Raw genomic sequence first — 25690 nt, forward strand, 5'->3', positions numbered from 1 at the left:
ATACTTGTTTACTTTTGACGCCACTTTTAAATCATTGATTTTGAAGTAAAAGCAAAATCCGCGTTAAAAATTGCGAAATTCCAATTGCGCTTCGAAAAATCATAGTAGAAAAAATCCTTAGAGATATTGGTAAAATAATTAAAAAATCACATTCAACTGCACAGTTTGTTTTTTTTTCCTTACGCTTAATTGGACTCATCTCAAATTCGGATATGCACCCATTTTCCGGCATCCGCCAAGGAATATTAACCGATAACAATTTTTCAGGCACACAACACCCAGGGCTCCCGGTGGGAATCGAACCCACAACACAGTATGTAATAAATCAATACAAATCCACCTGATCTTATAAAAAGTACGGCCACGCTCTTGTCCCAGGAAGTTAACTGCACGAGAAGACGCGAAAAAAACGTTTGGAATTTGCCAGCGAACACATTAACAAAACCAGGGAGTTTTGAGAAAACGTTACCCTTAGGGACGAAACAAAAATTAATCTTTTTTAATCTGGGTCACATGGTCGGGATAAAGTTTGAAGGGAAAAAATAAAGCTCTGAAATACAAAATATTAGATTTTAAGAAACTTTTCAATTTATGATAAAAAATAATAGGATCATTGGAGGTGAAATAAATTATTATACATACTGCAGCCAAGTTCAAGACTGTGCCGATAATTTCAATTTAAAAGGTTGGTAGCAAGTTAACAAAAGAGGTTATTGTGTTCCCTTTAGACTGAATTACGAACATTTAATAAGGACATGTTGGTTGAAAAACAGACGATCGGCGTTAAAATTTTGCTGGGTAACAATGAACAATGAATAAAAACATAAATTCTAACCGACGCAGGTTAAATCGCCTTTTAAAGCATTCCCTATAAAGAAGAATAAATTGAAATGGCGGCGCCATCTGTTGCGCGGGGATCGCAACACCGCGGTCGGGTTCGCTCGACGTCGGGTAGACGGCGCGCGTGCGCGACCGAAATGGAAGGAGCGAAATGGAGCGCTTCGCGACACGACCGTCGCAATCAGCTGTGCCAGTGTCCATCGACTCGGTGCCGAAATTCAAACTGGGAAAAAATCAATAGGCCGCCGGATCGATAAATTTGACAACGGTAACGCGATTTAGAGTCGTCTTCTCATAAGACACGAAAATGAACGGTCCTCATTTGAGCAGGGGTAAGTGGTTTGAAATGAAGAGGTGCGCGACACCCACTACCTGCGGTTTGTTTATTTACTTGTTAGTGCAAAACGGTAGTCTAAAAATAGACCGAATGCAATGCATAAAATGACATCATCGCACGTATACGCGTATTAACAATTTCTTTACGCAAGTCGATAAAAAAAATGCTCTTCGAATTGAAAAAAGTCGTTTTCGTTGTTTCGCTGTAAAGAAAGCCAAGCTTCGACGACGTCGCGTAGAATCCGGTCAAGGAGCCTGTCTAACATTAAACTCTTCCTCTTTATCACGCTTATTTTCGTCCGATTACCTCATTGCGAGTGTTGAAATTTATTTTAATATTATGCGGACGTCGCTGACCTTAATTCAAAATGAATAGAAAATGTTCGCGTCATTTCGAACGGTTTAATTTTTACAAACCCGTGTGTTGGCAGGCTCGAAACAACCCTCTCCACCGCCGAAAGGCAAACTGCGCCTGTACAGCAACAGATTTTGTCCCTATTCGCAAAGGGTGATCCTGGTGCTGGATGCGAAAAAAATAGCGTACGTATAACCAAAGAGTATAAGATAGAAGGGAAGGCTCCGATTAGTGGCAATGTTAGAAAGGGTACACGAGTTTCAGCGCCCTCTAGTGATTGTATCCAGTCATGAAAACGGAAAATGCGCGGGACGTACGGTTCAATTCAATTTAAATTTTGAAAGGTAAAATGTGAAAACAAAAATTTTGTCGAAATGGTTGAAAATGATTGAAATTTATTAAATTAATAAACGTCCGAAAACACAATAATAAAAAATGGTTAGTGATAATCTTAAAATAATAAAACTATTATTATAACAATAATTATATTGTAAAAAACAGCTAAAATCACGCTTTTTTTTAATAAATCATTTGATATACGACAAAATTTATTCTGTTTAAAAACATAAGATAAAACTTGGTGTAAATAAAGTTCTCTGATAATAATAAAAGTTTTCTTAAAAGAAACCTATTAGTTATAATAGTAAAATATAGTATATATATGCTTTTTTGTGATTAGTAGAAAAAGTGGTGACAGAAAAAAATTAAACGAAATAGGATAGGAATTGATTTTACAATCAAATAATTTTAATTGTAAATTTTACACTGGTATTGATGCGTATGAAGCTAGAATAAATTGCCATCATTGAATACTATTCACTGTTAATATGGTAAATTTGGAATATTTATCATAACGTTTCCGGGGATCGGTTGCAATGGAATTCGAACAATGTTAGGTTATTTACAATTTTCCAATAATTTCAAGTATGTGTGTAAATTTTAAGAAGCTATTTTAACAAAAATTCTAACAAATAATATTTACAATTCGAATTCAGACGTTGTTGAAACTGTAGTAACAAAAATTCTGATCAATAATATTTACAATTCGAATTTCAACATTATTAAAACAATAGTCACTATATTTATCAATTATTTACAATTATTAATAACGGAATATTTTTGTTATAAATCTCACATTTTCTTTGGTATTGATATAATAAAAAAAGGCTGCTTATTGCAATAGTCATAATTTTCAAATAACTATCTCTTAGTTGAATATCACTGAATTTCTTTATGTATTTTTCTTGAAGTATATCTTCCGCGTTTTATCTTCTTTTACTCGACACAAACGCAAAAGATTATGAATTTGAATATTAAATACAATTAACTGATTTTCTTTGCCTGCATTGAAGACATAGTTTCTAATGCGAGCAGAAGCACTTCTTACCTCTTATTGTAATTTTTACAAAGCTATATGTTTCTATATTAATTAAATCTGGTTCATTATCAGTCGCCTTGCGTACTTCTAAAGTAATGCCTTTGTCAATATGTGAGTATTCATCTGTAATAACAATAACGTTATGGATATTAGCAATACTTTTCTACTTTACTACTACAGAAATTATCTAAATTTTTCTTTGAATTATTTTTAAAGCAATACCTTGCAAAGCCAATGAATTTTTCGCAGTTGCACTTGTCAACGGAGATTTTGACATATTCTTGGGCATCTTCAAAATATTATCACGCGGAAGTAAAGTGGGAACAACATTTAATACTAATACTCGATTGGGTGGTGTATTTATATAACGTCTTTCCAGTGTTGGCGTCTAAACTATTAAATTTATAAATCAATTGAAAACACTAATTTTATTAAACACAATTTTTAACATTATATCATCAAGTTTAATTAAAAAACATTTAACACAACCAAATTTACAAGATATAAATATGCGTATATTACTTACATTTGTTCTTCTTTGGCCCTAAAAAAAGAATGGTCTTTATCTTTTTCTGGTCTTCTTAGACATCCTTTAAAAAAAAAATTATTAAAATATAAATAAAGTGGTATTATCCGTTACAAGCTGCTCTACTATTTTCAGCGTGACGACTTTGAATCGCCATGACAGTACTTTAGTACTCCGACACAAATAATAGATGGCATTCGTAACAGTATACCCGACCTTCCCCTCTATCTTATACCCGTTGCGTATAACGTCGTAATCTTGGCGTAATATTAAACCGCGAATCTCCACGCAGGTACGACGTCGTAAACATTAATTTATACAGCAAACCGGACTGGTATTACGACAAAAGTCCATACGGCAAGGTCCCGGCGTTGGAAGTCGAAAACGGCGACGTCATCTACGAAAGTCTCATAATCGCCGACTACTTGGACGACAGATACCACGCTCATCAACTTCACAACAAAGATCCCTTGCAAAAAGCCAAGGACAGACTGCTGATAGAGCAGTTTAACAGGGTATAGCGACGACACGTTATACGTCGACGTAACGCGCAAGACGTTAATCGTGTGTAGGTGGTGAACACGATGTACAGGGTGTTGACAAACGTCGGCAGGATCGGTTTGGACGACGACGAGGCTATCGCGAACGGACTGTCCACGTTCGAACGCGAATTGGCTAACAGGGGTAGCCAGTTCTTCGGCGGCAATAAACCGGGTATGCTCGACCTTATGATCTGGCCGTGGTGCGAACGTGCGGACATCTTAAAAATATTCGGCAACCAGAATCTACTTAAGAAGGAGAAATACGCGAAATTGGTTAGTTGTTTCGTTTTTGTTTGAACAAAAATCACCCGTTCGGTTGTAGATGGATTGGAGTCAAAGGATGTCCGAGGAGTCGGTGGTGCGCAGGAGCATGATGGACTCGATCACGCACGTCAGATATTTGCAGTCGTACAGGGCCGGCATGCCTGACTACGACATGATTTTGAACGCGTCAGACTAACCTGCGCATTTTTTATTAACTTTCTAACCGCCTACCAAATGTACTTACGTTGCGCATTGAAACTTTTCCGTTGGCACGGTGAGAATGTGTTTTGTTACTATGTATATCACGAGATAATAAATACTATTCTACGTTTCTTAACTTCCTTTGCCATAATAAAAAGAAGACGAAAATTACCTCGGTCGCGGAAAATAAAAGAAGAAGCGGGACTTCCGTAATTGCGAAGATCTGCAGTCGGCGCTTATGCCAGTCCAGTTTCTTAAAGCCTGCTTTATCAATCTCTATCTGCTACTAGCTAACCATTTGTCATTTATCTATTCTATTCCCCCCCCCCCACCCAAAATTCAGAATTTCTGGAGTCAACATTTACCGTGACGACTGGCCGAATGATCCCGGTAGTTTGGGCCACATAAATAAAGAAAAGATGAAGAATCCAGTCTGTTCCATGCCTGGGCGAATGATCATAACAGTCTTGCCAACTCTATTAGTGTTACGATTTATTAAATTGAACTGTTCCATGTCTCGCTGTCATATCCTGGTGTCCACTTTTTTTGTTAAGTTAATTAATTGGTAAGAACTAAAAATTTAAATTATCACGAAATTATATATATTTAATTTAATTGTCTGTCCGTTCCAACAACGCAAGCAAAGACATCATCCACGTATCTATGCCACCATAGAAAAAATTTACTTAAAAGATGTCCTTGTATGACATTTTCCAAATTCTCCATAAAAATTTCGGTTAACAAGGGACTAAGTGGGTTCCCATAATCAAACCTTCCTTAGAGATGTAAATCTGTCCATTAAATTCAAAATAATTTTGGTCTAAAGATCAAAGCAATCTAAGCTTTATTTATTCACCAATGGGTTAACCCAGGGGTTCCCAAAGTGTGCGCCGCGGCGCCCTGGTGCGCCGTAGAATGTAAAGAGGGGCGCCGTAAGTCCATCATCATTCATTATCCGAAACATGTCCGAAACAAATATACGCGGGTACCTTATTTGAGCCCTCGCATCTATAAAAACATAGTTACCTACTAACCATCGCGTCGCGGCGTTTCTCACTCGCCAAAAAACCTACGCCCGCGCCGCCCTGATACCCTACCCCCCCTCCTAAGTCTTTAGTAGCATCGGGCGAGCTGCGACGGACGGACGTGTCATAGTGTTTTCTTTCGCTTTGTTTTTCGTCAAATATCTCACGCAAAATGGACAGATTTTTATTAAATAAACAAGTTGGCAGTCCAAATGACAGTGATAATGCATCAACTAGTAATGGCAAGGAAGCAAAGAAGCGGAAATATCGTAAATACGATGATAGCTATTTGGACTTTGGTTTTACTTCAATAGAAGTTAATAATGAAGAAAGACCGCAGTGTGTGCTTTGTTTAAAAATATTGTCATCCGAAAGTATGCTTCCAAGTAAGTTAAAGCGACATCTTGAGACAATTCATCCAACTATGGTTGAAAAATCGCGTGATTTTTTTCACCGAAAATTACAAAATTTAAATAAAACAAAAAACGTATTCACTCAGCAAGCCTCAGTACCTAACAACGCACTGTTAGCATCATTCAAGGTAGCATACAGGGTGGCAAAATGCAAAAAACCTCATACTATTGCAGAAGAGCTTATTCTACCGGCTGCTCTCGACATGGTAAACATTATGGTTGGAGAATCGGCAGGAAAATTAATTTCCAAGGTACCCTTATCTAACAACACGATCGGTCGAAGAATCCATGACATAGCTGAGGATCTCAATTACCAATTAATAGAAAAAATCAAAAACAATTATTTTGGTTTGCAACTTGATGAGGCTACTGACAGTAATAATGATGCGCATCTTATTTGCTACGTACGCTTTCTGACTGACAATATTATTGTCGAAGATCTGTTATTCTGCAAAACCATTACCGAAAGTGCGAAGGCCCAAGACTTATTTGAAATTATTGACAATTTTTTTGTAGAAAATGGTTTGAATTGGGAAAAGTGTATTGGTATTTGTACTGATGGCGCTCGATCCATGTCTGGCAGGTATGGAGGAGTACAAGCGCTTATTCGTAAAAAAGCACCGAATGCTTTGTGGACCCATTGCATCATCCATAGAGAAGCTCTTGCATCAAAATCTATGAGCTCCGAACTTAACCAAGTACTGGAATCTGTAATTAACGTAGTAAACTACATAAAAACTAGGCCTCTTAAGGCCAGACTTTTTAAAAAACTATGCTTGGATATGGGGGCTGAGCATACGGCCCTGCTGTATTATTGCAATTCACGGTGGCTATCACGTGGAAATGTTTTATTTCGTATGTTCGAATTACACGAAGAAATTCGAACTTTTTTACAGCAAGAACGTCATGAAAGCGCCAAATATTTTACTGAACCAGACTTTTTGTTAAAACTAGCATATTTGTGCGATATATTTGAGAAACTAAATAATTTGAATCTGTCTTTGCAAGGTAATAACACGCACATTCTGAAACTATCGGAGAGAATTGCGGCATTTAAAAAGAAACTACAGTTGTGGATAAATAAAATGAATGAAGGCGGCGGTCAAGATTGCTTCCCGCAGCTGTATAAATATGCGGCATCTAATGAATTGGTTGTCTCACCAGACCTGATTGCCCTCTTCACGGAACACCTATTGAAGCTCAGCGAATGGTTTTCGGCGTACTTTAAAGATGATGATGTTGAAAAATTTGCATGGATCAAAGATCCTTTCCACGCACAAGCTCCACCAGGGTTCACATCACAAGATGAAGAGAGTCTCATTGAGCTCTCTTGCGACAGCAGTCTTAAAACTAGATTCATCACTTCCGACTTGTTGGAGTTTTGGTTATCAATTCAAAATGAATATCCAAATTTAGCTTCAAAAGCTTTAAGAATTTTCATTCCGTTTGCAACGTCATATTTATGCGAGTCTGGTTTTTCAGCTGTAGCTGTAATTAAGAACAAATATCGCTCGAGAATCAATGTGGAGAAAGAAATGAGAGTAGCAGTGTCAAGTCTTATTCCCCGCTTTGAAAAACTGTGTGCATATCACCAAGCTCACCCATCACATTGATTTGACTGACAATCGTACATATTTTATTTTTGTTTTTCATAAGACTTAAGAAATACACAAGTTATTTCCAGTTTTAATTATTTTATAATATTAAAAAGTCTGTTTGATTGTAAGTGTTTTAATTTATAATCCTATCTAACCTAACTACTATCATAAACAATTATTATAGGTGCCTATTTCTTCTTTTTTAAAGAGCAGGGCGCCGTGATAAAGTACTAAATTTGTAACTGCGCCGCGGGATAAAAAAGATTGGGAACCCCTGGGTTAACCTGTTGGTGAGGGTGAAATCTACTAAATCTATCACATCCATAGGTGGAATACTGGGAAATAAGTTTTGTACAACAAAAGACAATAGTGTTGCCTTAGAAGGGATTTTGATATCTTTAATTTTGTTGATTAATTCAAAAGAATTTTTTATTGCAAATTCATATATGTAGTAGCAGGGAGTTTGTAAATATTACATTTCATAAAGACACGGTGTTGTCGAAACAATTGTCATGTGAATATATATAATTTAGTGAAAATCTGAACTTTTAGTTCTTATTTATTTTGTTATAAATTTCATAAACTTGTAGGTTCGATTCCCACCGGGACCCTTGGGTGTTTGTATTCGTTATAAATTTGTTTAAAATTTGTAACTTGGTTGTAAGCTGGCCGATTTGCCTTATGAAGTAGTGGTCAAATAAAGCGTGATTAAAAAAAAAACAAATAGACAAACATTTATTGACGCTTGGAGTACCACGGAACGAAAGCATTTTTTTTAATTCTTAACAAGGCAAAACGTTATCTCTCATTATGGTACAACAAACGAAGGCCAACGGGTCACGTCACTGGCGTTACGCGGAGGAATTCCTAACCCCCCCAGTCTGTGGTAGACATTTCTGTGAATCTTCTTCTGATGTTAGATTTTTTTTTCGTTTTAAATAAAAGTATTTTTTTTTCGGGATTACTTTAACACCTCCATTTTTAAGTTTTTAAGGAAAAAGTACTTTTGAGTAGTGGTAAATTATTTTCCCTTCCATTGTTTTGTTACTGAACAATGAAATGTGAGAAATGCATTATCGTTAATCCAAATGCTGTAAAAATGGTTTGATTTCTGCCCCAGTCGTAACCATGATACATGGTATGCATGTGTAGAGTGCATTTTTGAAAATGATATTCGGCAATGCAAGTGGACACTTGAATTTATTGAAGGGTGGGCAGTTGCATGTAATAGGCGATTTGCCGCAGATAGGGGTACAGAAAATAATGCCAGAGAATACGAAATGGTGGGTCTTAGCTTATAGCCGTTTATCTGCGAAAAGGAACAAATTTGATATAGAATATAGAAAAATAGGGTGATTTCTACTATTATTTTAAAAAACAAATAATCATTTTTTGATATATTTCTGCGTATTCGGTTTCTACAAATATAATAGCAACTTGCTTTTTACTTCAAGCAATTATAATTGACAAACTTTAGCAATTGCACTGCGTGACGCCATGCGCTCGCCGGACGAATTGCAAATGACGATCTGTCATATCTTGGATGTTTGTATTATAGTCTCTCTGAGCGCAAGCTTCAACAATGCCCAATGCCAAAGTCCCTAAACCAGACAAGACGAAACGCAAAAAGTAGATTTGAGTTAATTTCGAGTTTAAAAAAAAGTCACGTAGCATAGTAAAAACTCGCAACTAAAGGTGGCTCTTATTTATTCAATTAATTTGAATACACACACGCAACTTTTACATATCGCAATTTACATATCGATACGGCTTTCGTTGACCCGTGAACTCAGCCATTCGTCGTCTCCTAATAAGCGAACCTTTATTTCGTACGTGTTCCTTCGTCTTCGAAAGGTAATGAACATTTTTTAGTTTAAGTGACGCCATTTTGCGACGCCTGCTTTCGGACAGGGATGGACACGGAAACTGGCGAATTCTTGTGCGAAATGGACCGTGAGACCGGCGAGAACCGATCATGGGGCGCTTACTTAAACACCGAGACCGGCGAAGACGAATGCTCGAAAAAACCGTTCAGGATAAGCGACCGAGCTGGGGGCGCGAGGTTTCGTCTTTCCGCGAAAAAACGAATCGAAAGCAGCGAGACGCTCAGCCAATTCATCAAGGCGGTCGTTTTTCTTGTCCCCACCGCTATCGTGTTCACCCCGCTGCTAGGTTTGTTCGTGCTCACTTCGGCGTGTTTCCTTCACAGATGGAGCCACCGGCAAAACAGGAAGCTCAAAATGATGGGAGACTACTCCATCTACTACCGAAACCCGCTCCACGCGTTGTCGAAGGAATTTTGCCACCTGTGCATGGAAGAAAGCAGGATAATCAAGTTACCCAAAGCCTCTCCCCTCCTAAGCTGAAGTTTTTTTTGTGTCCACTGCGTCAATAAAACGACGACCGTTCAATTTTCTTAGCATTGAAGTTTGATTTGTACGGGATCGACGTTTTGGTTAGTTTAGATAGACTCACGTTAGACTGATAAAACGTTATCTTCAAGTGACTATGAACAAATTTTGAGAAGTTTTATTAGACATGTGCATGATTTTGAAACGTTCAACAATCAACATGGCCATTAACCGTCAATGTCAATGAGTTTGAGTACCATATTTTTACGCATCTTTAGGCAAAAAGTCACAAAGTGCTGGTTTGTGGGTGGGCATTGATCTTTGTTTTTTTTTCATTTGTAAGTTGCAGGACCCCAGGAGCCAGTAAATGAAAAATAAAAAACAAATCGTAACAGAAGATTTATTTGCCTAATACAAGTTTATTCAATGTCATTTATTCTGCCCCACTTGAGACGCGACTTTTTAATTTCTAATTTCAGCCAACTGGGGATGTAACCCTCGAAATACTGAGCGTTGGGATAGGGTAAAGGTGGCGGCGTTTTCTTGAAAGGGTGGACCTTTTCCAGTTTCCTCACTAAAAATTCTTTGTTGATCTGCTTTGGGTCCCTGTACTTGTCCATGTATAAGTTGAACGGTTGCCTCAGCGGGAACCATTCTTGTTTCCTGATGTAGGGAGGTGGAAAATCATACTCATAGATCGGTTCCTTCATGTCTATATTAAAAAAAAAAATGTAGGTTAAATCCCGACGAATCCAGCAATTCCTTACCCAAAACATTGTTAAAAAATTCTTTGAGCGAGGGGCACCAGTCCGCTTGAAAAAATGCCAAAGCGGCAGGCGTCAGGTCGTCCTGCAGGTTGCGGTAAAAGTCGTAGGTAGAAAAAGTCCTTTCCGCCAGTGTCAGACATTTGCCTTGCCTTTGAAACGGCGAAAAATCCAACTTTCTATTCTGTTTGTAAAGCACAAAGATGTGCCTGTGGTAGCCCGTGCCCTTGGGCGGAAAAGGTTGAATGTAATCTACCACTGTCTTGCCTTTTTCTATATTATTACCAGGGATATTCCCGCTATAACACAAACCCAGTTCGATACTGAAGGAGTTTTTTATGACTAACTCACGTACATAAACCAGTGAATGTACTCCTTATTGTTGTCGGTAAAATGCCCATCCGGATTGGTTAAAATTAACGTCCACAAATCGGCGTCGCCAGATTCAAAGCTAACTTTCGGCTTTTCAGCAGCGTCGATGGGCTTCAAGCAATTCCCGTAGTAAACGGGAACGCGTTCGTCGCCCTTACAGTAGGACACATTCAACGGTACTCTGGGATAAAAATACGCGTCCCCAAACAGATCTTGGAAAACACCGAAATGGTCCGCTATTTCCTTGATTTGTTTCGGTCCGCCCGTTTTCAACCATTCCCGATTTACTTCTTCGAGGTCGACGATCACTACGGCAAAAATAAAAGATGCGTATCCGGAAACCCCAGTAACTTACATTTAAGTTCGCGAGATTGCCTGGCCAGATCCGGATCGTGTTTCCGCGACCTTAAAAGCTGCAAACCCGCCTTCAACGAAACGCGGGGAGGCGGCAAGCCTATATCGACGCGGAAGTGTATACTTTCGTCTTTTACTCGGCTTTCTGGAAACCAATTAAGTGTTGGATGTTATCGGCTGGGAACGGCCCGCGGCCCTTACCCTCTAGTTTCTGCTTGAGAGATTTAGCTACGCCCGGCGGTAGACCTCTCATATGATGGCCGCATCGCGAAGGAACAATGAAAAGTAATTTATTTATATTTGAACTAACCACTTTAAAAAATACGTAACCCGATGACATTTCGGTAACCTCAACGTCACAGAACGCCGATCGGTTGGTTACACGCGCGCATCACAGAACATGGCGCACAAAAATGTATTAATCGAATAGTAGGCTAAAGTGACATTTTCAAAATTAAATTTTCATTAAACACGTCAAAAAATTAACAGTCGATGTACGCAACTTTTAATAATGGCGCCGAAAACACGCAGCCAATCGAAACCGAGTAATCAAAACCGGCGCCTGGTTCATTTCAAGAGCGCTACTCACCGCCCCCGCTGCGCTAGGGCAGCCCGCCACCCGAACGGGGTAAGTAACCCCGTCGATTCCGTAAAATCGCCACAGAATTACGAAAATTTACTGTTTTTTTATTTGAACAAGCTTAAGAACCTGTTCTCTTCTGCAAGTCCGGCAAAGAACGAGGCGGCCTCGTACGATCCGCGCAGAATCGCTCAACCTTCGCCTTCGGTTAACGTACCGTCCTACGTCACCAACGTTCCGATTAGTAGGTCTGTAAGCGCGGATGACATCCAGGAAAAAGTGTATAACGTGGTATCCGCGGCCATCGAATACGGATTTGCGAACGACATTCTGGAAAGGAACGGAGATTGGTTCGTTTTCAAAAACAGGGCTCTGTCGAGGGCCGCCTCGAGGCCCCCGACTCCGATACCGCGACCGAGGTACTGCAGTTTGCATCAGGGGACGTTTCACCACCACCGAACGTATGAGCAGCCGAATCACTTGCCCGCGTCGATGGACAGGCTCGTGCAACACGGGAGGGTTAACAAAAATTATGGGCAGAATTGCAATCGATGGAAGCACCCGCCCGGAAACGGACGCCAGCGCCGCGACAATCGGAACGTCGAAAAAAAATTTAAAATCAACTAAATTGACCAATGTTTTGTAAGCGAATATAAGGTTTTGCAATTGCAACTGGTTTTCTTGTGATTGCTTTTCACGATTAGTGATCTGTGCTTGGGACGTTACCTATCGATATACTTGGGGCAATGTCTAGTAATTTTACCGATATTGAAGACATCAGTCGCGGCCTGCTTGCTGTTTGGTCTATTAAGTGGTTGAATGACAATTGCTTTGTTCTACGGATTACGTGATTTAGATCTTTGTAACATAGACCAAATATATATCGGCGGCTCGTACAGCATTTATCATCACAGAGCATGAAATGAAAATTAATATCAACCCAACATTTTTAATATTCATAATAAACAATAATACCCGTTCGTAAACAGACTGATATTTTATTTAATCATCGCATCAAGGTAAGTTGATTCCCGATCCTTATGGATTACAATACTAATCCTTCCCTTGTAAGAACCTAGAAACGAAATTTTTAGGTTTGGGCTCGAACCACTCCTTCATGTGTTGTGCTAGAACTTTCTTCGGAGACCAGTTTTCTATGATTTCTTTTAAATCCATATGGCTCTAAATAAAATACGCGCGTCGAAACCACTAATTCTATAGTTGCGCGTTTTATACCTTGATTACCAACATATCGATTATTCTGATATCGTCAATGCATTTGTGCTTGGTGAATTCCTCTCTCAGTTTCTGTCGGTAGACTTTTTCCATAAACGGGAGATCGTAGTGCTGAACTAAAAATAGCAACGCGTCATGGAAAAGCGAAAACTATGACGTGCAGCACGGCGACGAGAACCTATGTAGGGAATTTGTCTGCTCCATGACTTGTAAAGGCTTATAACGTGTCGTCTAGTCTCCCGACGGTCCAGAGATAATATTGTCTTCGCCTTTTTTAACACCCGCCTCGATGCTTCCGACGTCATTTTATTTTACAGTTGCTGTCCGATTTACAACAATGTTAGCGGCGAATTAGTGTCAAAAATAAACCTTCTGTATGGTAATCTGTGATTCAGTGGTGCCCTGTTTGGTGTCGTATTCTGTGGTTCTTCCTTTTCTTCCTCTTTTTGATCAGCAGGACTTAGAAAAAAACATACATTCAAAAAATTCCCGACGAGATAAAAATAAATTTTTATTGTCCAGTTATGTCAATAAACTTTATCAAGCGAGATTGATTTCGATTATCAATCAAGCAATTTCACACTAGTTAAAGGGGCCAGTAAGCAATAGCAACCGTTGAAAGGTGAAGAGAAATAAACCGCAAAGACGATATACACATGTATGACTCAGTTAAAAATTGAAACCGAATGACAACACTGTTGATCGAGAGTGCAGCAAATGTGTTATCACTAATAGCAAAGCAAACAATAATATAGGGCGTCTGGCGCGTTAGTGGTGGTTTTACCGTTCGGTGTGAAATAATGTTCGCGGCACGCGACGAAATATTATCGGATCGCGTTTTAGACGACAAAATCGCAAAAATGTGCGTTACAGACCATACCACAGATAGTGATAAACAAATAGACTTAACAGATGAGGTAAACACAACACCGCTTACATAAGGTTTATTTGTTAATTACTTTCATGAAAGCAGCTGATATTTCGTGATGCGATTTACTTCTTGGGATGTGACGCTTGGATGCATAATTTCAATGCATCGTTTTTTGAAATAAGACTTAAAGATAGTTTTGTTTTTCGCTTCTACCTAACTTAATTGAATTTGAGACAAACCAGCCACCTGTTAAATATATGGTCTGTGCCTATTGCACGGATCAGGACCGGGTTTAAAAGATTGTTCACTATCACTAGAGGATAATCGCTGATGGATATAAATATAAATTTAACAAAAATAAACAGGTATCGAATTTTTCTCTTCTGTCGGCCCTTTCGAGTCAACCGTTAGTCGGACCGGTCACCATAGAAAACTCAGAAAACGTGCACGTGGGAAACGTAATCTACATAAATAATATTAGGGTGGTAGACAATCCGGGTTGGACTATGGTGTCTAAAGACCGAAAACCTCAATTCCCGTTGATCAGGAGGATCGAGTGGCTGGCACAGCCTAGCGTCAATCCGAAAGAGTATCTAGAAGAGCCCGCGAGATTTGTTATAATAAGTAAGCGTCCGTACGACCTCGCCATGTTTTTATATTCCCAATAAAACGCTCCTAGGTCACACCGCCACCGAGGAAGGTTTCAGCCAAGCGGAAAATGTGCTGTTGGCAAGACTGACCCAAACATTCCACATCGAAAGCAGGGGATGGGACGATATCGCCTACAATTTCATGATCGGTTCGGACGGCAACGTGTACGAGGGTAATTCGGTCGTTACGCTTTATACGCCATTTACTTTACGGTAATTTTTCCATCAGGAAGAGGCTGGAACGTGGTCGGGTCGCATACTCAGGGTTACAACGCGCGTTCCGTTGGGATCGCGTTCATCGGATGCTTCCTGAACAATCTACCCCCGGCAACCTCGTTGCTAAAGTGTAAAAATCTCATAGAGTTTGGCGTTAAAATCGGAGCCATACGCCAGGACTACCAACTGTTGGGTCAGTGCCAGTGTCGGCCGTTTTTAAGTCCCGGGCAGCGACTGTTCGACGAAATCAAAACCTGGGAGAACTGGAACGAGAACGTTACCCCGTCGAATCCCGGCGTTTGAACATTTTCCGCGACAGTGTTTTTCTATGATGTAATTTGTATCAAATAAAAATAAAGGCGGTCCTGTTTACAGACCACAAAAATAATCGCAAATCTGGCGCCCTCACGCGGAACGGCTCGCCACTATCCCGAGCTCTCTTTTATCGGCCGGAACGCAAACTTCAACTGTACTTTGCGCAAAGGTCGTTCTTTGTTTGGTTTGTGGAACTGCAAATTCTCGTTCTCTGTTCAAGTATGGTATCGGGACGTTTACGGTGAAGTTTTGTTGCTCGGTTTCCGTTTGTCCAGTACGGGAATAATGTTTTGGGTTTATTAGTGGTTCGGAAGTTGAAAAAGTTCTTGGCAACCATGACAGCGGCCGCGAACAACATCGAAACGGAATATTTGGAATTGAACTCGAAAGATGACTGGCCGGCATTTTATCAGGTATATGTGGTGACTCTCGCGAGACACTTTCCGTCCCAGCTTCGAACAAAGGGGTAATAATGCGAGATGACTCACGGAAACGCCAGTCATAAAAACTACTGTTTATGTTTTTATCGGCGTTATTTTAAAAATAACTAAACATTTAATGGAACTGAATGTAGTCTCCCTACTGCAACAACGTATTCGTTTTAGAAAATACGAGCCAAAAGCCTTAAACAGGGCGGGACTTGTATGGAAGCGCTGAAACCCCAAAACAAAGTGCTAAATAGATATAGAGACGTGCATCCCTACGATCACAGTAGAATTGTTTTGCAACGCGGTTCGACCGATTATATAAATGCCAACTTATGCAGAGTAGAAAAAGCTAATAGGTGAGTCCTGTGTAGGTTTAATCGGGACGTGGGATTTTATTTTTTAAAACTTAGGAAATACATTTTGACGCAAGGGCCACTGGCCAATACGGTCAGCCACTTTTGGCTGATGATTTGGGAACAAAATAGCAAAGCTGTGTTAATGCTGAACAAATTGATCGAGAAAAAGGCGGAAAAGTGTTACCAGTACTGGCCCGCTAAGGTAGGCGCGACAATGAGCTTTGACGACGTCGGGCTCACCCTCGAGTATCTCGAGCAGCAAGACCACTCCTACTACCTGACCAGAGTGCTGAGGTAAAGTGAATTTTAGGTGCTTCGTTTCATATTGTAGCAAATGTGTTGGTGCCAGGTTGACTGACACGGAGAGCGATAAATCTAGAGATATACTTCAGTTCCATTACATCACCTGGCCCGATTTCGGGGTGCCTTGTTCGCCGACGAAATTCCTCGATTTTTTGAAGAGGGTGAGGACGGCCGGGGTGTTGGAGGAGAACGTGGGGCCAGCCGTGATTCACTGTTCGGCCGGCATCGGCCGCTCTGGGACATTTTGTCTCGTGGATTCTTGCCTTGTTCTTGTATGTGGTAATTTTAATGTTTTGGTAGTGATATTTATTAATCTGTCCCTTGGTTTAAAAAAATACATAAATGAGATCAAAAATAGGGAATAAACTAACACTTTTGCAATAAGAATTCTAACCCTAAATATACAGGTGAAATTAACAATTCATAATATAAATAGTAAATAATTTATACTCAAATGACCTTAAAAAATTACTGACTATTACTGCTGCTACAGCAGGAAGTATTTTCTGAGCATTAACATGAAAAACTATTAGCCAGCAGTCAATTTTATTTATCAATATTATTTGTTTAAACCACCAAACGCAATAATGGTGCGCAGATTGAAAAGTACGGCCTAAACTCGGTGAACGTCGAGGACGTTCTGCTGGAGATGCGGAAATACCGGATAGGGCTGATCCAGACCCACGAGCAGTTGCGGTTCTCTTATCAGGCGATCATCGAAGGGGTGAAGCAGCTGCTCAACCCATCGAATACGGAGGAGGGCACTGAAGTATGTACTTTTTAAGGACCCCGAAAATTGAATAACTTCTGAACAACTTAAGCCAGTGCGCTGGATTTTTCTCCTTTTAAACCACTTACGAGGTACATCACCCTATAAAACATGGCCGCGATCGGACAGTGGCGTCCATCTTTTTTTTTTACGATTTTCCTGGGGGGGTTGGGGGGTCGGGAAGTATTTTTAAAAATTTAAAAAAGTAATTTCTCAAAAACGGTATATGCGATCCACAAAAATCGCTGAACCAGAAGACGCGCGCGATCTGGACTAAAAAACTTTATTCTTGATGATTTTTTACAAATGTACAGGCTGCGTCGGTAATTTTCAATAAACTGAAAATTGGATTCCCCATATGATGATAATTGACCATAACAGTTGTCAGTTTCTTTTATGTGGTCATATAGTTCATATAAACAGTTCCAACTTTCGAATTTATGGTTTTTGCATGGTTTTTAAGATATTAAGTGCTATATTAAGAAATATAACAGGTGATTTAAATCGCGAATATTGTTAAAAGTATATTTTTTTTAATTTTGAATTTTTTTTTGGGTTATTTATTTAATTATTTATTTGGGTAATTATAGAATAAAATATAATGGATACTGAACATTACTCTTTTCCAGATCAAGTCCGTCAAGGTCAGATTGATGTTTAAGACAATCGAATATTGAAAACTTTTGGCAATTTAATTAATTATTAAAAATAATAAGGGACCTAGTACACTGGAGCAGTAAGGAAAATTATAATATATACAGTCTTAGTAAAAATTAGCAGAACGCATAAATATCTTCAAAACTGCCGAAGCTGGAAAGAGGAAATCCAATACAAAGACGAGAGTTAATTGAAACGAATTATAGCAAACTCACCCAATTAATCCAAATTTCATGAACGACCCCGGAGAAAAAAGTCTAGTTAGGTCATATCTGGGGATACGAGTGAATTATACTAGGACCAGAAGTATAGTGCATTTACAACCGATCGCGTAATTAGTTTTGCCTACTGTTTATTACTTCAAAACCGCAGACCCTTATAGAACACAGTAACAATTTATTATGTTCTATTTCCTTACATTCCTCCATAGTTTCATTATTAATATACAAAATATTAAATATAATAATAATAATAAAAAAGTATGGGTTACTTAAAAAATCGTCACTATTGCTTCTTCCACATTTTAAAGTTTTAAAAAACAGAAACCTTCAAACAATGTTTAATTGTAAGATTCTAATAATTATCTGTATTTTTATAACATACACATATACATATACACATATAACACAAAAATACAAGAAGATGAATGTTGTTAATCGACATTTACATTTATGTTTCGAATAAAAATTCAAGTTCCTACAAATATTTGTTACAGTCCATGGGATGGGTTTTACCACGGATCTGTCTGCAGTTAAAGTACTGTAAAATACTTAAAACGTCAAAGTAATAACAGCACTATATTTTTGTTCCTATTATAATTATTAAAATAAGTTACTCCTTAATCGTGTTTAGAAGCTCCAAATATTTTTCTTTTGTAAAGTTACTCAATTTATTTGTAAACTCTTGCGAATTCCACCATCCCCCGAGACTCGAACGAAACGTGGAAAGCGTGACATTAATTCGCGTCCTTTCCCCGTCAGTAGTTCGAATGTCATCCCTTCCCCGGATATCCCCGCCCCCGTCCCGAAGAATGCGTGACACTAGCGCGGTTCACGTCGGCGGTAGTTCAAAAGTCCGTCCACGTCTGCTCGCGAGGTAAGCGCCCGAAGTAGTTCAAATTTTGTCTAAATAGATAGATATTTCTTTTGCACACCCAAACTCAATCGATCTTCCAAATTTAAATAACAATCTGGGTAATTTTGATAAATGATTTAATTTTTCAGACCAATTTAAGAATGCCGAAGTGAAATCAGATTTTTTAAAAATTATAGTGAAGGAGTTGCTGTTAGGCTACTTGCTAAATATTGAACATTGAAAATTGATTGTGTATGACGTATTGGAGATTTTGATATATTAAAAGCTTTCGGCTCTGTCAATCGTATTGCAAAAGTTGAATACTATCGGTTTGAACCGTATTTTACTGTCAAAGATGGTAGTAGCTCTTTTTTTTCGCCGCAGCGTTACGGTGTCCCGCAAAAATTACATAATTCATCGCAATGGCTGAAAAACAACACGCTCAAACTTAATGTAGATAAATAAAAGGGAAGATTCTTAGATGTAGATTTAATAAAAGTCAAGTATTGGGTGGCAGGGCTATAAAAACAGAAAATGGGCTGCATAGTAGATAATTAGATATTTTCTGAAATAATGTTGTCCCCTTCAAAGTAATCCCCTCCCAGTCAAAATTGTTTGTTTTGTAGAGGTTTTAACAATAATGTATAGAATATGTTAAACCAGATTACTCTGTATTATAGACTCAGTTTAGAAATATACCATATGGTTTCTGTGATGGAAAGAACCTAATTTTTCGTATTAACGAATATATTAAATTATTAATACGTAAGTTGCTTTATATATTATAAACAAAAGCTCTCCGAATTCTTATCAGTTTGGACTTTCAAGTACAGGGCTATTCATTATATTTTGACACCCACCTTCCGGGAAAATAAGTGTAAATATAAAAGTTTGAAGATTTTTGCTCTATTATGCAAATAGAAAAAACAAACGACGATCGCCAGCTGTCAAAATGACAGCAACATCATTTTTTAAAAATCGAACCCCCTGTTGTAAAACAATATTAAGTCTTTCTCTTATCACTTGTAAACTTTCAAGCCTGTTATAATAAATTTTATTTTTTAAGTATCCCCACAAAAAAAATGTCCTTAATAAATCAGTTAGAAGTTTTTTAAACCCGAACTTTTACAATAAAGTTCAAATTTTTAGCCTGCATAATCTGTCCACTTTTACAAATCCGTTTCGTGAGCTTAATTAATATTGCGTTATTAACGTTTGTTTTGACTCGCTACACACACCTAAACCTAAACCTGGTCCGAATTTCTCGTTCGTAGTCGAATCACGCCGACGCGTCGTATAAATCTGGCTCGCCAGGTGGCGACATCGTCGAGGAGGCGGTCACTTCCGAGGAGGAGGAGGACGACGAGCCGCCGCCCCTGCCTCCGCCCCGCATAGACAGCCTGTCCTGCCAAAACGGGGTCTCTTCCTCCACCCCCTACGCTAACCGTCCACTGCCCACTATACCGACCAGCGTGTCGGACGACGATTTGACCTACAAAGAAAACGGCGACGAGGTGAGAGATAAAAAAAATATAGTTTATTCTTTGTCGGGAACTATTGAGTTTAGAAAGAAAAGAAGTTTATACAAAAGTTTCATGGTTTAAATTGAATTAATTATTTTTTATATATACAGGGTGTCCGATGAGTGCTGGACCGACGTTGATTTTAATTTTTTAAACGGAAAAAAGTTCCAGAATGTTTCGCAGAATCTAAAAATGTAATATATACAGGGCGTTCCATTTGAAAAACGCAAGTTGATATACATTACTCATTCTCCATCAACTTCTAATCATTTACAGAAACACGTGCCGAGCGGCCCGTTGCCTGTCGTGCCGGCAGATGGCGAAGGCAGCAGCGAGGACGACCTGGAGGAGGAGAGCGACGAAGATGACGACGGCGACGAGGACGCCGATGATGAGGAACGGGTCAAGTCGGACAGTCCTGCTTCAGATCAGTCCGCGAGGTGAGGCCATCGTTCTTTTTGTACCTCTTATTTTGGCATTTTTTCACTTAATGATGGGGTAAAAACACTAAAAGAGGAAGTATTTATAATCCAACAAAAAGCTTTCCCGCTAAGGGAACCCAGTAAGTCGATGTAGGGATTGTTACCTGCGGTGTACCCTAGGGCACCGTACTTGGGCCGCTGTCGTTCTCGCTTTAACGAGTTAATGACGATAAATCCCCGTCATCTCAAATGACAGATACAGAATATTGTTAAATATATCAAATATGTCAAATATATCTTGTCGGATCACGCGTGGGATATACTGCAAGAATTAAAATAATATATAGAAGTAGAAGTCTGGACCCGCATTTAGACTCTTTAAATTGGGAGCAATAAAATAACGCGAAGTATTTTTTTAATTTTTTTTTTGTGGTTATTTTGGCACCCAGAAAAACATCTTTTCCTCCAAAGCTATTCATCATATAACTTTTGTTCCACGTATTTTTTCGATTATATATAACTTTAAGTTATGGACGAAAATCTAAATGGTCCTGAAAATTGTTCTTTTAAAGAGTTACTTATTCACCGTAAATCAAAATTCGTACAAACAATAGCTAATCCGTTCAAACAGTGTTATAGGCCGTACCAAGGGATACAATTTTTTTATTTATGGTTTTTGTCTATCACATACGCTGATCGAGGTATTTGAAAAACTCCAAATGAAAATCACCATTTCTCGCCCTCAATCTAGACGCGATGACGTCTTTTAATATTACCACGTATTGCATGGTTTCAGAAAACAAGTAGTTTTTTGAAAACCATTTACTCCATTGGAAAAATTCGGATACCAGGAAATTAAGGAGATCCAGGGCTATATCCTCTATTTCCAACATTGTTGGAATTATATACAGTGCACGTGGTTTGTGAGCAAAAAATTCTAATAGATCCTAGAAATTTACGCTTTTGTGGGTGAATTATGAAAAACTTTTAAAGATGTGATAATTTGATATTAACAGTATCGTAAACTGTGTCGAGAGAGAGTTTAAGGTTTCGTCTATAATAAAGGGGACGCAAGATATTTAAAAAAATATAATTTTAAATTGCAATTACCAGTACAAATTTTAAAATTTTCCGAAGTGTGCCGTAACTTTGAAGTTCGACGAGATGTGAAGGATAGTTTGTACAGGGTGTATTCACAATCAAATTACATGGATTTTGCGAAAGTTCCTCAGTGATCCCCAGGGAGCACGATAGAAAAACAATGCGTCCCTCTAAGACAAGAATCCTTTTTAAAATAACAAGCTGATTCGCGCTATTTTCGACGAACTTGCCCCGCTCACCGACGATTTTTCGAACGCAATCTTGTTAAATTTGTTTAAGTGCTAAAGTCATATAAGCTCGTGTTTGTAAATATCAAGGTATATGGCGCTCGGGTCGTATAAATTTAAATAAAATAAAGTATCTTTTTTTGTTGTTGTAATTCAACTTGAATTTTAGGTATCAAATGGTGCAGAAGAAGTTTTGATGAGCAAAATGTACAGACGTTTTTATTCCTACGTAAAATACAAATACAGTTTACTTAAAATTTAATAATATGTCGTAATACTATCAATCACATTACAGTGTCATGCTGGCACTTTGGAAGATGGTGAAAATACAAGCGAATATACGAGATGCGTATTGGTACACTAAAAAAATTCGAAAGTAAATGACCGATTATTTGAAACATTAAATGTAGTTCTTTAATGTTTATATAAATTGTTCCTAAGTAGATATTAAAATATGTATATAAATAATTATATATTACAGGACACATATGTGTATTGTTATTTTTCAAGTGTCTATAACTCTGTATAACGGAAACTCTTTATAACGAAAAAAAAGCAGTGCCTTCATGTGGGTGGGGCTAAACCGATGCGTTTGTTTTCAGCGCGGCGGACCTGAGGCACCGGAAACGTGTCGAACGGAAACAGCACATGGAGGCGCAGGTCAGGGACATGAAGCGGCGACAGCAGGCGAACGAGCAATGGACGCAGCTGAAGAGGTCTCTATATTTACCTTTGTTGGCGGTAGGGGGCGTGGCGGTGCTCTCGGGCGGCTGCCTCGCCGCCTACCTGTACTATAAACAATAGACGCCGCGAGGGGGCGGGGCGGATGGCCATAAAAAAGAATTGGAATTCGATTTACGCACATATCAGCGAGCTAGAGGTGGGAGGAGCGAAGAAAATTTTTATTTCGTCGAGTCGTTGGTAGTAGTTCGTAAAGACGGTCGTCGCTAGCCTCACCCCTCTTACCTTAGCCCCACCCCCTCATCCGTCGGTTTTTTCAGAATTTTTACTCGTTATTTTCGGATGTCAGATGTCCAAGTACTATCGGTTTAAGCATTCCTTTGAAAGTGCCTTTTTTTTATACTTAACTGCCGCGACGCACTTTTCATTTGTACCTAGGTATCTGTTTCACCCTGTATAATGTTAGATTGTAAAAAAAAGAATCGATAAATGGTGGAGCCTGAGCTGTGTGGTTTCGGCAATCTAGGGGGAAAGGGATCTCTGTTAGGAAACCTAAAAAATTAACTAAAATCCTAGGAAAATTTTTGTTTAATTCTTGACCATCATAAATACTATTTATCGGGTCACCTGATTATGGGAAAAATTGTAAATAAAACCTTTCTTTACTTGTCTAATGGCAAATAGCATTTAATGTAATGCACTGTTAGTTTTTTAAAGATAACCCAGTTGTTTTTTCAAATAGCACTTTAGTGGGAACAAACACTTTCTAAAACCGCTACTTTTTTTGCAATATTTTGACGCCAAAAGTAATGTTCTGTCTATTATGTTTATCTAACAGCAAATTACAATATCGAAGTGTTATTACAAAGTCGGCTTCATAAAAATGTTGATGAAGATTAGACTTAAAAAAATGATAACCGTGTTTACCTTGAGGTATCCCACAACATCAAATCCCATTTCTTCATTTATAATAAAATTATCATGCCGATTATTTTGTGAATTTCTTATATTCAATTCCAGCATTTTAAAGAAAGTATGCACGGGCCTGTCGAGAGTTTTTTCTGCATTCTCCGTATATCAGAAACATCAACTTTTTCTCAATTTGTAAATTGATTATTGTTTTCCATGATAATCCAAATCGATAACACGACAAAATCGATAATCGGATAAAAATGTACAAACTGTCAGAATGTTCAATCATGCCGACTTGATGAATAGAAGTATATTTTGTTTTTATAAAAATGTATTTACTTTACTGTTTTTTCCTTCCTGTGAGTTTATTTTTTAACGGATTTAGTGTCAAAGTGTTGCAAAAAAAGTACCGCTTTTAAAAAGTTTTTGTTCCCATTAGATTGCTATTTGAAAAAAACTAGGTTATCCTAAAAAAATAATGTTTCATTGCATTAAATGTTATTTGCCATTAGATAAGTAAAGAAAAATTTAGTTTACATTTTTTCCCATTAAGTGACCCAATAAATAGTATGATGGTCGCAGCCTTCTAGACACAATTTTCAAAGTTAAAAAGAAGAAAAGAAGAAGAACCGTTCTATTCTACGTGGAATGATCTCCTGCACGTTGCACCTTCAGACTATATTAATTAACCGTTCCAAATTTCAAATCACTATCTCAAGCCGTTTAAAAGTTCTAAGAGTGTTCCCTCTTTCTTGTGTCACCCGGTATACTCCCGCTAAAAATTCATACTTTTTTTTTCTTCCTGAGTTTCAAGTTTTGTTTTATACATTTCGACATAATTAACGATACCATTTGGTGTTGGGAATTTGTTATTCACAAATTAAATTATTAATTAATTAATACACTTTTAAGAGTCATTTGCTGTAATCTCAAGTATCGTTGCCGAAACTGTCCAGCGTCAGGTTTTTGCATCCCTTAAAATGACAATAGGTCTTGGGTGACGGAGGCGTCATCCAATCGTTTTTTTTTATTAATTTGAATTCATTGTCTACGAATCCCATTGTCGATCTAGTATTATAACGAAAATGTGATTCCATATATAAATATGTATATCGTAAAGAGTGGGGGAACATTTTTTCTTTTCGGAACTATATATACGGACCATCCGGCGAGATAATTAATACACCTAAGTTTCTTATTCCAGGCCAAAAACGACACTTCAAGACTGACATTTGAAATTTTTTTGGAGGCACCTGGACTATGACACATTCAGACTAGTCGAGGACAAGTTCTGCGGTTTGACATTTTAAGAAATTTCACACTCACTCGCTCCTCCTTTCGTATTTAGTTCTCGTCGATCGGTGAAAGCTTTTAGAGAAATTTATAGCGTCTTGTTTTGGTTTTACAGGGCGCCAAACAAAGGTAATTTTTAGACCGTATTTTTCCAGTCTCGTAGTAACTTGAAGTGTGTTTTTGGCCCCCCCCCCCCCCCCTCCCCATAACATAGAACCACTGTACTATTCGAACTGAATTAATAATTAAATCGACTATCATTTATGTAATAGAAAATTTTACGTAATATTATAATTATATATTTTGCCCTAGTAGTACTTTAAAAACATTTTTACTAATTAACGAACATAAATATGAGGTTATTAAATGGCGTCGTTTTTGTTAGCCCGTCCATTTCCTTAATCACCACAAAAGAGAAACTTGCAAGATATAACTGTACGACTGGAGGATGTAATACGTCACGCAACGTCGGTCCCTGACAAATCGCTATTGTCACAATACTGGCGGTCTGTGACGTTTTCATTTTTGGCGATTACGCGATCGCCGAATTCGATTTTTTTCTGCTTGTCTGTTCCCCGATTCTTGGAGTTGCTTTTGCTACACTTCGCCTCTTCTCTAGTAATATATATATATATATATATATATATATATATATATATATATATATATATATATATATATATATATATATACAATTTATTATTATTATTATAAAAACTGTAATACATGGAATAATTTGGTTTTAACAGAAGTGTAA

General features: G+C 38.2%; 7 protein-coding genes across 8 annotated transcripts; 5 read left to right on the forward strand and 2 right to left on the reverse strand.

Moving 5' to 3' along the window:
- The first annotated feature begins 1006 nt into the window (after positions 1-1006).
- On the forward strand, positions 1007-4581 carry LOC132698241 (pyrimidodiazepine synthase-like). The gene is made up of 5 exons (XM_060664204.1): positions 1007-1172; positions 1608-1716; positions 3728-3950; positions 4008-4250; positions 4300-4581. Exons 1-5 carry the CDS (start codon positions 1148-1150, stop codon positions 4435-4437), a joined length of 738 nt encoding a protein of 245 aa, XP_060520187.1. The 5' UTR covers positions 1007-1147; the 3' UTR covers positions 4438-4581.
- Positions 4582-9047: 4466 nt separating this feature from the next.
- LOC132698287 (uncharacterized) lies at positions 9048-10219 on the forward strand. The gene is made up of 2 exons (XM_060664277.1): positions 9048-9332; positions 9390-10219. The coding sequence occupies exon 2, from the start codon at positions 9392-9394 to the stop codon at positions 9842-9844; it is 453 nt and encodes a 150-aa protein (XP_060520260.1). The 5' UTR covers positions 9048-9332; positions 9390-9391; the 3' UTR covers positions 9845-10219.
- A 1-nt stretch (position 10220) lies between these two features.
- LOC132698284 (large ribosomal subunit protein mL38) lies at positions 10221-11694 on the reverse strand. Its single transcript, XM_060664274.1, has 5 exons — positions 11521-11694; positions 11321-11464; positions 10949-11273; positions 10597-10892; positions 10221-10541 (listed from the first exon to the last, which is right to left on the reverse strand). Exons 1-5 carry the CDS (start codon positions 11657-11659, stop codon positions 10249-10251), a joined length of 1197 nt encoding a protein of 398 aa, XP_060520257.1. The 5' UTR covers positions 11660-11694; the 3' UTR covers positions 10221-10248.
- Positions 11684-12581, forward strand: LOC132698286 (uncharacterized). Its single transcript, XM_060664276.1, has 2 exons — positions 11684-11947; positions 12020-12581. Exons 1-2 carry the CDS (start codon positions 11831-11833, stop codon positions 12524-12526), a joined length of 624 nt encoding a protein of 207 aa, XP_060520259.1. The 5' UTR covers positions 11684-11830; the 3' UTR covers positions 12527-12581.
- A 71-nt stretch (positions 12582-12652) lies between these two features.
- LOC132698288 (NADH dehydrogenase [ubiquinone] 1 alpha subcomplex subunit 6-like) lies at positions 12653-13568 on the reverse strand. The gene is made up of 3 exons (XM_060664278.1): positions 13314-13568; positions 13136-13251; positions 12653-13081 (listed from the first exon to the last, which is right to left on the reverse strand). Exons 1-3 carry the CDS (start codon positions 13438-13440, stop codon positions 12953-12955), a joined length of 372 nt encoding a protein of 123 aa, XP_060520261.1. The 5' UTR covers positions 13441-13568; the 3' UTR covers positions 12653-12952.
- Positions 13569-13733: 165 nt separating this feature from the next.
- LOC132698285 (peptidoglycan-recognition protein LE-like) lies at positions 13734-15246 on the forward strand. The gene is made up of 4 exons (XM_060664275.1): positions 13734-14052; positions 14372-14630; positions 14686-14829; positions 14886-15246. The coding sequence occupies exons 1-4, from the start codon at positions 13936-13938 to the stop codon at positions 15173-15175; spliced, it is 810 nt and encodes a 269-aa protein (XP_060520258.1). The 5' UTR covers positions 13734-13935; the 3' UTR covers positions 15176-15246.
- A 111-nt stretch (positions 15247-15357) lies between these two features.
- Positions 15358-25286, forward strand: LOC132698273 (tyrosine-protein phosphatase non-receptor type 61F). 2 transcript variants are annotated; one of them, XM_060664257.1, is made up of 9 exons: positions 15358-15600; positions 15793-15971; positions 16026-16265; positions 16321-16546; positions 16873-17043; positions 20049-20288; positions 20574-20737; positions 22650-22763; positions 24845-25286. In XM_060664257.1, the coding sequence occupies exons 1-9, from the start codon at positions 15523-15525 to the stop codon at positions 24867-24869; spliced, it is 1437 nt and encodes a 478-aa protein (XP_060520240.1). In that variant the 5' UTR covers positions 15358-15522; the 3' UTR covers positions 24870-25286. The 2 variants fall into 2 exon arrangements, with proteins under 2 accessions (XP_060520240.1, XP_060520239.1); XM_060664256.1 differs by having other exon boundaries at positions 22650-25286.
- Positions 25287-25690: the final 404 nt, after the last annotated feature.

The sequence above is a fragment of the Cylas formicarius genome, unplaced genomic scaffold (assembly GCF_029955315.1).
Source record: "Cylas formicarius isolate icCylForm1 unplaced genomic scaffold, icCylForm1.1 PGA_scaffold_2__14_contigs__length_35257938, whole genome shotgun sequence".
In the NCBI taxonomy this organism is placed as follows: domain Eukaryota; kingdom Metazoa; phylum Arthropoda; class Insecta; order Coleoptera; family Brentidae; genus Cylas; species Cylas formicarius.